Source organism: Ostrinia furnacalis, unplaced genomic scaffold (assembly GCF_004193835.3).
Source record: "Ostrinia furnacalis isolate ACB-3 unplaced genomic scaffold, ASM419383v2 OfSCF4152, whole genome shotgun sequence".
NCBI classification, from domain to species: Eukaryota; Metazoa; Arthropoda; class Insecta; order Lepidoptera; family Crambidae; genus Ostrinia; species Ostrinia furnacalis.
In genome coordinates, this window is record NW_021134391.1 from 1 (window position 1) to 10081 (window position 10081).

General features: G+C 35.7%; 1 protein-coding gene across 4 annotated transcripts; it reads left to right on the forward strand.

The window, feature by feature from the left end:
- The first annotated feature begins 1075 nt into the window (after positions 1–1075).
- Positions 1076–8725, forward strand: LOC114358913 (zinc finger protein 664-like). 4 transcript variants are annotated; one of them, XM_028313078.1, is made up of 12 exons: positions 1076–1297; positions 1400–1522; positions 1633–1813; positions 2757–2831; positions 2941–2994; positions 3162–3397; positions 3491–3609; positions 3689–3797; positions 4249–4401; positions 6750–6899; positions 7052–7097; positions 8534–8725. In XM_028313078.1, the coding sequence occupies exons 1-12, from the start codon at positions 1202–1204 to the stop codon at positions 8677–8679; spliced, it is 1488 nt and encodes a 495-aa protein (XP_028168879.1). In that variant the 5' UTR covers positions 1076–1201; the 3' UTR covers positions 8680–8725. The 4 variants fall into 4 exon arrangements, with proteins under 4 accessions (XP_028168879.1, XP_028168880.1, XP_028168881.1 ...); XM_028313079.1 differs by having other exon boundaries at positions 6750–6871; positions 7024–7097; XM_028313080.1 differs by lacking the exon at positions 7052–7097 and having other exon boundaries at positions 6750–6945.
- Positions 8726–10081: the final 1356 nt, after the last annotated feature.

The window sequence follows — 10081 nt, forward strand, 5'->3', positions numbered from 1 at the left end:
AACGTACGTAGGTTAAGTACAGCGAATTTAACACCAGGCTGTCAATTAGTAGGCTCAAAAATTTGACAGAGTGGGTTCTCTATTTCCTATGTATTACTTTTCTCTATGGTTTGGTTGGATTGGACGACGATGAATTATTTTGACAGATTGACAACACTTTGACAACAGACAGCAGCTGACATTGACAGTAACATTTTTTTTTACAAAGGTAGACAAAATCAAAATATTATACAGCTTTGTTAAAATGTTTGTCATCTATCATCAGCAGCTTGTCTGTGAGCAGAAAACTTGTCAATTTGTCATGCTGTCACTGTTGTCATTAGTGTCATATCGTGTTATTATTACAAGCACAGATATGGATTAGAGTAGATGCAGCAAGTTGATCGTCAAAGCGTGCCATTCCGATATGTCCAAATGGACATACATGGTCGAGTGATGTTCATGTAATTCGATTACAACAATCGGTTACGATGATTTTACGAGGACAGTAGTACGAACACGGTAGAAAGAAGAAATTATTTACTTATTGAGAATTGTAATTAACAGCACAAGTAACAAATAATTAATTAGAATAAAGTAGCAGTAGAAGAAGTATAAAGTAGCATTGTTTTTAATACATATCCTGCGATGTACTCTCAAGAGTTAAAACCATGGTCCCTGTATGTGGTGCACTCATACCGATCCCAAGGAACCGTACTTACTCATAACAATAAGACACACACTGATGCATGTATTCATGCACTTGACAAATTTATGTCTTGAAACGCTGGTAGGGTAAAAAAAATAACGAGATTTGATGATTTGTAAGAATTAATTATTTTAAAAAGGTAAATAAAGATGTTTTTGGTTTTGTATTTAACAAATTATCAGTTTTATCGGAATTAATTAATTTTCGAATCGAGTCACACGATATCATTCGATGACTTTGCAAATGCAGTACGATGATACGATTACTTTTACGTTGCGGCAATCACTAAAATTCGCTAAAATGACACTAATGACGTTTAAAAAGTGGCACGCTCGGCTTCATACAATTTTTGACACATGCTGCATCTATCCATATCTGTGGTTACAAGAGTTCGGTTTTCGACTTTATTGAAAATGAAATAATTATGCATAAATTAATGGGAATGGGAGAACATAATTAGGTTCTTTATCCATCAGATACCTAAAGAACAAGAAAGCAGGTATTTCGTTCAACATGGAGATGTGTCGAGCTTGCTTACAAACTGAAAATGCAATGATTCCATTCAACGAGACTTCTGTAAGCTGTTATAATTTACTTACAAATCTGAATGTAAGTTGTGTTAATGCTATAAATAAAGGGTCGTTCCGTTGTGACCTTATGGTTAAATATTGTTACTCATTAATTGTATTTTTTATCTTTTTTAACGAATAGGTGACCCTGTTTGATTGTTTTCCACATTACTTCTGTAATAAATGTGCACAACTCCTAATTTCATTCACGGACTTCAAAGAAAAGTCGCTCAAATCTGAAACAACTCTACATGAAATGATTCAGGTAAAAAATACTCTATAATTTGTTAATATAATTATTTAATTGATAAATACATTCATATACACAAGGGTTGTTGTCTTATTTTGTAAGTTTTATTTACTTTTCCATTTCAGCATGTAAAACCTGAAGAAAAATACTTGCAAAGTGAAAGTAAATTGGCCTTTCAGCAAGAAGTGAAAATAGAGGTACTAAAGAATGAATGCAACGAAGAAGAAGATTGTACTGTTATGTATGATGAACCCACAAATTGTTGTGAAGAGGATGAAAGAAAACCGGAGATTGATTCAAAACCGGGTAAAATATCAGATAACATTATAAAAGTTATAAGAGTGGAGTAATCACTCAATTTAAGTAACTATGCATTATTGTTAGACTTAAACACGATAAATTTTACTACTATGCATTATCCGATGGAAATATTGTTAAGGAATGCTTAAACAATTTTGCACTTACTTAAAAAACATAATTGTGAAATGACATTGGAAACTTTTTGCCCCACTTTTCGAAAAGTAGCGGACACAAACGAAACCTATCACAGATGATACATACTAATATCCAATGAATTTCCGTGCATTTTTTTTTCTCTCTTATATGGGAATATTGAGAAAATGAAGTTTTAATATTTTATTTTATTTTACATTTAGGTAACATTTTTGACGACCTCCGTGGCGGAGAGGCGCACACACCGGTTTTCAAGGTGTGCCGGGCCAATCCTGAGGTCCCGGGTTCGATTTCCGGCCGGGACAATATAGAAAACGATCTTTTCACATTGTCTCTGGTTTGGGTGTGTTGTGGTTCGTCGTTCCCGATTTCCATAACACAAATGCCTTAGCTAGTTATTTTGGGTTGGAGTAATATATGATATGTTGTCTAATATTAATTTAAGTATTTATAATATTTTATTTATTTATATTATTTTATTTACATTTTTTATTTATTTATACTATTTTATTTACTTTTATTGGTTACTCTGCAATGCCAAACAACATAACATGTAAAAATATCAAATCATTTTAGACAAATATATTTTCAACTTAGACTCGTCATATCTCAGAATTCCCATATCTCACAACATAGAGCTTTAAGTGAATATACCTACAAGTATAAAGCTTTGAAATAAAATACGTTTCATCTTTGTCCGCCGTGGGGCATTTTCTCATATTAAAGTTCCCAATGTCCTTTATATAACTTGTTTGTGTATAACTAATTGTTGTACAATATTTTTTTGCATTTTCAGATAAAAAGAAACAAAAATCTTCAAAAAAGTGTCAGAAAAGAACAAAAAATACAAAAGTTAAAACAAATATCAAAGGTAGAGCAATGAATAAATCAATTTATCAAATTAGTTATGTGCTGAAAGTGCCTTTTATTAATTTAAAACTAATTGTCTTTTCATAAATTTTTGTATGTGTATTTTTCAGAAAAAAAGCCAAAGAAAAAAGTAATTGATGAAGCTGAAATAGCATGGGCCTGTGGTAGTATTATTCATTTAAGTTTCCTTTAATGTTTTTGCTTTACTATTTATTTATGTACTATCATGTAGGTAGAAGAACATAATTTGGCACGCAGATTAGAGCAGGATGTATGTATGCAGTTTCCACTTGCATATTGCATCTGAATGTTAATGTTTTTGTTATTTTAGGGATGTGCAATAAAAATTTCATCGTCGAAAACGAATTAAGAAGTCATTTGGAAACGCATAAAAACAACAAGCAATGTCAGATCTGCTATGAAAGCTTCAACAATTGGCCTGCTTTGTTTGGGCACAGACTGGAGCATATACCTGTTAAACAGGGCAAGTGTCACATTTGTAATAAACGCTCAAAGTCTAGTATTTACATGGAATACCATTATCTCTCTGCACATAATGATGGACAGGTAAATATTCTTTAATTTTCTGATATTAGTGTGTATTTTTCCACCCTGGGCTTGGGGCAAGCCTAGCTCTATAAATCTTAATATATTTTTCAGGAAGTGGTGTTAACATGCAAAGTATGTAAAAAGAACTACGGAACGCCGACAAAACTGCGAAACCATATGATGTTCCTTCATTCAGAAGTTAAATACATTTGTGATTATTGTTCCAAAGGGTATTTATTTATCATCATATAATATTTTTATTAGAAAACACATAATTTTTAATAATAATTGTGCAATTATTTCTTCCAGATTTACTATCAAAGACACATTAAAGGTGCATATTTTAACGCACAGCGAACATAAACCTTTGGTCTGTGATATGTGTGGATTTCGGTGCAAACTACAGACTAATTTAAGAGTAAGGAAATACTACTTAAGCTACTTTTTTTTCATACATGTTGTAATTGAAATCAGATGGATTTTATTTATATCTAACAAAAATCTCTAAATGAAGAAAGAATTTTCTCCTCTATAGCTATTGATTGTGTTTCCACGTTTGCCAATGTCACGTGAGCATAGCCATTACACGGTATATGAAATTACTAGCTTACCGCCCGCGTGGAATTTTGTCTGTCACAGAAATACTTTATCGCGCGCGCACAGTTTCAAAAACCGGGATAAAAACTATCCTATGTCCTTTCCCGGGACCCAAACTATCTCCCTGCCAAATTTAATCAAAATTGGTTCAGTGGTTTAGGCGTGAAAGCGAGACAGACAGAGTTACTTTCGCATTTATAATATTAGTATAGATAAACCGTGGGGTTGAGTACTAAAGGTATAGTCTAGCTATAATTGTTTTTTTATTTCAGGCCCATAAGATAAGAAAACATTCGCTTACAAAAGTGAAATGCGCGAGGTGTCAGATAGTGTTCGTAGACCAGGAGAAGCATGACAAGCACACATGTCGCCTGCACGAGGTCATGTGCCCCGAATGCGGGAAGATATTGAAGCATTCTAGACAGGTAAGGCTGAAAACCAAAGTCAGTTTGCTGCAAAATAAGGATCTACTATCCTGTTCCAATATTTAGACCAAATTATATTTTGTGTCGCTAGCGACTGCGAGTGCGTCAATATAATCTATGAAGATTTTAGTTCTTGATAGAAGCCGCTAAGGGCGCTGTACAGCATGTCATACAATTTAATGTTATTTTTACGCAGGGGCTAGCGAGCATATCTAATGTAAATGGTAAGCACTCAGTGCCCCGATTACGCTAATTTTAACGTCTCCAATACATACGCGCTTCTTCTCCAGTTGCGCTCCGTTTTTCATTCCAGCTGAAGTGCAAATTCGGTATCACGGTAATGGACGTACCTTCCTAGTATTTTCATTGTCACATGAGATATTTAGCTATACCACGGTAATACTATCTATACAGTATTCCAACTCGGCCATATTTTTGAAATAAATGTCAACAGCCGCGCGGTACGTCACGGCACGGTAATAATATCATACAGTATTGTGACTTCATATAAACCGACGAAACGCGAGTTTTCCTTCGAATTTCAAATCACGGGACGTGGTTGAGATCCAAAAGTTAGGGGTGTCGCGAATGTGCCGAACGGACATCGATGGCCTAGTGTTGAAAATGACTAAGGTGATTGAATTTGACTGACCGTCTTAAACGATCAAATTTGTCAAAAACTAGTCATTAACTGTCAGAAATTGACATTTTCAGTCAGTTTGGTTTGAAATGAAAATTATATTGTATAAAACCAGCTTTGGCCCACGACTTCGCCAGCCTGAAATTAAAGTAACAGGTCATTAAGTACTCATTATAATTAGTAGATTCAAAATTATTTTAGCATATTTTTTTAAATTAAATCTACTAATCACAAAACAACACGCATTTTTATCCTATTCCATTCACAAAGTATTTTGTTTGTCTAATAAAAAAAAAATTACAATCACAAAACTAGATAGAAATTCTAAGTAGACAGATGTAATTTTAATGGGTACTATAGGTGAGCAGCCCTATTGCATGTTGTCATACCGTGACGTACCGCGGGGCTGTTGACATTTATTTCAAAAATATGGCTGAGTTGGAATACTGTATAGATAGTATTACCGTGGTCACGGTATGACAACATGCGATAGGGCTGTCCACCTGCAGACCCTATTTTCATTACATCTGCCTACTTAGAATTTCTATCTAGTTTTGTGAGTGTATTTTGTGATTGTAATTTTTAATTTTATTTTGACAAACAAAACAAAAAAATACTTCGTGAATGAAATAGGATAAAAATGCATGTTGTTTTGTGATTAGTAGATTTAATTAAAAAAATATATTTGTGTTAAGATTTAGTAACAAATACTTATAAATTTGCGACCGTAAAATGTATGCGCCTCGACTGAGGAGTACAAAATGCTTGTTTTTAAACAGTAAGCGCTCTTTTTTTATAAAAATAATTACAAGAACCTATTTATACAGGGTGTTAAGTAAATGGGTTTATAAGTCGACATTAGCCCATGTTAACATGTGCATATAAATGATATGGTGAAGTCAGAAAATTGATATCTTCATTTTAATCATTTTAATTTTCATACAAATCTGATTTTATAAATTTTATTTATGTATGAAAATTTTAAAAAGTTAAAAATGATGTTATCACTGACTTCACCATACTATTTATAAATTATGCATATGTTAACATGGGCTAGTGTCGGCTTATAAACCCATTTACCTAACACTGTAATAAATAGGTACTTGTAATTATTTCTATAAAAAAAGAGCGCTTACTGTCACATCGTCCGTTTATTACTGTGGCACATTCGCGACACCCCCGAGTTTTGCATGTCGAGCGCATACCGAGATTTGAATTTCGAAGGAAAGCTTGCATTTCGTCCGTTTATATGAAGTTACAATACTGTGTGATAATATTACCGTGGCTATACGTTTACGTATATGCTTCGTTTCAACTAGCTGTCAAAACGACACTGCGATACGGATTTGTCAAAACAGCTGATGTTCGTTCGTCGTACGGGCACGTTGAAGATGAAACTTTTTAGCGTAATCGGGGCCCAGATCAGACTGAAACCTATGACTGCACTTGAGTCGAGTTTTGAGCGTCGGTTTGTGAAGCACCTAACATATAGATGACCCACGCTGAACTTTCCCACCAAACTCAATGACAGGGGGGCGCTACCATCGTTCAACTATATGGTTTCCAATATGGCAAAAATCGGAAGCAGCGATCCGGTATTGACGGTGGCGCCCCACTGTCAATGTCAGGGATAGGACAGTTCAGTATTTTTGAACTATACTCATGTGACATGCAATAAAGGATTTTAATTTTAATTTGAACATTCCAGCTGAGACGTCACCGCGAGACGCACCGGCTAGTAGGCAGCCACAAGTGCGCGCGCTGCCCGGCCGCTTTCAAGACGCGCGAGGCGCTGCGCGTGCACACGCACCGGCACGACGGCGTGCGCACCAAGCAGTGCGACGTGTGCCAAGCCAAGTTCTACTCCAGCAGCGTGCTCATCCGCCACCGCCGCATCCACACAGGTGATTATGGACCATACGTCTAGGGAATAAGATTCAAATTGCAACCGCACATGTGCATCTTAGCGACGGCGTGCGCACCAAGCAGTGCGACGTGTGCCAAGCCAAGTTCTACTCCAGCAGCGTGCTCATCCGCCACCGCCGCATCCACACAGGTGATTATGGACCATACGTCTAGGGAATAAGCTTCAAATTGCAACCGTACAGGTGCATCTTAGCGACGCGACGGCGTGCGCACCAAGCAGTGCGACGAGTGCCAAGCCAAGTTCTACTCCAGCAGCGTGCTCATCCGCCACCGCCGCATTCACACAGGTGATTATGGACTATGGACCTTATGTTATTCGCGTTTCCTCTCCAGTCGCGTTCGACTCGCGCTCCATTATCATTCCAGCTGAAGTGCAAATCGGGATCACGGTAAAGTTCACACGCTAACAAAGACGAAACAACAGATTTAGGCACTTTCTATTAAAAGTCCGACACCTTATTTTTCAAACTAAAATTACTAAAACAGCAAATTTTCGTGAAGCGTTTGACTTGCGTTTGAGAAAAAGTAGCTTACAGCAGCGACGTCATAACGTAAGCAGTTTACATTGCTTGCGTAGTACTAAAGATTATTCGAACGTTGAGTACTGATACCACAGTGGATAATGAGCACATATTTTGATTACTTTGTGTGTGTGAATTTCTAATGCGACACTGAGTTTCGAACTCACGCATTGATTGGGATTACTAATGTTTGGCCAAAAAACGTTTCCCAAATTATCACATCGCAAACAACGTTTCGCAAATTTTCATTTGGCAAATTCTCATTTGGCAAAATAACTTATTGCAAACTTTTAATTCGCAAATGTCGTTTTTGGCACATTATTATTTAGCAAATTATTGTTTGGCAAATGAAACATTTGGCAAAAATGTTTCACGATAAACTATTTACAAAATAATTTTATTGGTGCATAGAATGGAATATAAATAAGCTTGTGGTTATTATTTTGTTTAGTGGGAAGTTAATATAAAATTTGTCCTAAATTAATTTTCTTATTTCATTCTTTCTATCGAAATTTCCAAATGATTCATTAACAATAGAGGTGATTCTAGCGCTCGGCGGCCGCTGCCGCGGCACGCTTCGCTCGCCTTCGCGCGCTAAGGGTCACTGTTCTAACCTAACCTAACCTAACCTACTATTTTCTGCAATACCTACTTTTTGCAACCATACAATTTTCTGCAATCTCTTTGTTTTACATAAAATTCTTGTGAAAACCATGATCATGTGCCTTATGCTTTGATTTGTGGGTAACGGTAGGTAAGTATGTGAAGTGTCAATTTGACCAAACAAATTATTTGGGATATAATATTTGGCAAAATAAAACATTTGCTATATAAACATTTGCCAAGTAAAATTTTGCCAAATGATAATTTGACCAAATGTTGCGAAAAGTACAGTTGCTAAAAGTTTATTTGGGAAATGAAACTTTGGCGATAAGTTGTTTGTGAAGTGAAATTTGGCGAAAAGTAATTTGGCCAAACGGAAGGATACCCATTGATTGGCATATCTCTAATCTGTGGATGGTACAGTATGACGTTTGTTTTTCAGGTGAGAAACCTTATGTCTGCACCATTTGCGGCCGCGGCTTCATCTGCGGAGGCAGCCTGAAGGTTCACATGAAGGTGCACGGCCTGTTCCTCATCACAAAGAAGGACAAGCCAGCGGAGAATATCACTGATTTATTTAAAATGTAAGATTTATTTTATTATATTTTATAAATAAATTATGAGATCTAATTTAGTAACTGAGTTTGTTATATTTATTCTTGGATTTCTAGTCCCTAACTAAACAAAACGGAACATAGTCATTTTTGAGTGAAAGGGAAAACATGCAACCGTCCATTTGTGAGAATGGCTCTAAAGCATGCTTTTGTTATGTTTTTATAGAAATAAATATATTTCAAGGGTATTTTATAACGTTACAGCCTACAGGAGTTGTAACAGAGTAGGTAGGCCTTAAGTATTTTAGAGAAAACGACATCATTAACATTTATTTTCATTCTTTCATCCATTAAAAAAAAAGACAGCACTCGAATAAGTAGCAGTTTTTATTTATTTGATGTTCGAACCTTCTTTGAGTTTGAATGGCACAGACTTCGTCTCGCCTTCTTTACTTCCGTTGGTTAGATTACCATACGTCGCGGCAGATGCCGTCGGCGCCCATTTGTTGATTCCCAGGGCAGTTGGATGGGACGACGACCACGGCTCTGGGGGAGCGCGTCTCTACTTCGTCGGGGTAGACATTGCCTTCTTTCTGGTTGTCCTCCATTTCTGGTAGATAATAAGGGAGATTAGCGAATATCCTACACAGTTAAAAAGATACAAAAGTTTCAAACTACCACATATTACTTAATCGTGCTTGGTTGCAGGTAAGTGCTTACCCAATTGTTAAAGATAAATTTAACAATTAGGTAAGCACTAAGTATACCTAGACTAAGAGCTAGTGAACGCCAGACTCCGTCATTTTATAAAAGCTGAAAGTTTGTCAGCGTATGCTCCCAATATAGGATATAATGTTGGTGAATTATTTTTTATTTTTATTGTTAGGAAAACAAACAGCATTCTATAACACATATAGAGTTACCAATTAAACTTCACATTTGCCAAAATAGTTTTCACAAATAGTTTATACATAGGTATCGTTTTTAAAAATTGAGTAAACAGAAACAGAAAAAGAAAACAAATTTTTTAAATTCTATGTTAAATATACTATGACTTGGCAATTAATTTAAACTCGAAATATCACATCGTTGTTAAAACAATAAATAGTTAGGTAATTACTGTTTTAACAACGACCTAAAGGACANCTTTCAGCTTTAGTAAATTTAAATAGATTTAGATTACCAATAACCTTGAATTAGTGAAGAGTTGATACTAGATGAGATGAATGGACTAACGTTTTATCTACCATTGATAATATTTTTTTTTATAACGACAAACCTTTATTTACGTTCATTCGTTTTCAACCAAGCACCTAGTGATGTCCACTGTTAAAAAAAAGTCTCCCTCAAGGATTTCTACATTGACCGCTAATCCGTAATCCCGCGCACCACTCTAATCAGAGTCTTCCAGTGACTTGGCCCACTTTTAGCTTGGT

Excerpts from the sequence above, each read along its gene's own strand:
- LOC114358913 (XM_028313080.1), top strand. The coding sequence starts at position 1,202 with ATGGAGATGTGTCGAGCTTGCTTACAAACTGAAAATGCAATGATTCCA. Across the intron at positions 2,832-2,940 it reads AGTTAAAACAAATATCAAAG|AAAAAAAGCCAAAGAAAAAA; the intron begins GTAGAGCAATGA and ends TGTATTTTTCAG. Across the intron at positions 6,946-8,533 it reads CCACCGCCGCATCCACACAG|GTGAGAAACCTTATGTCTGC; the intron begins GTGATTATGGAC and ends TTTGTTTTTCAG.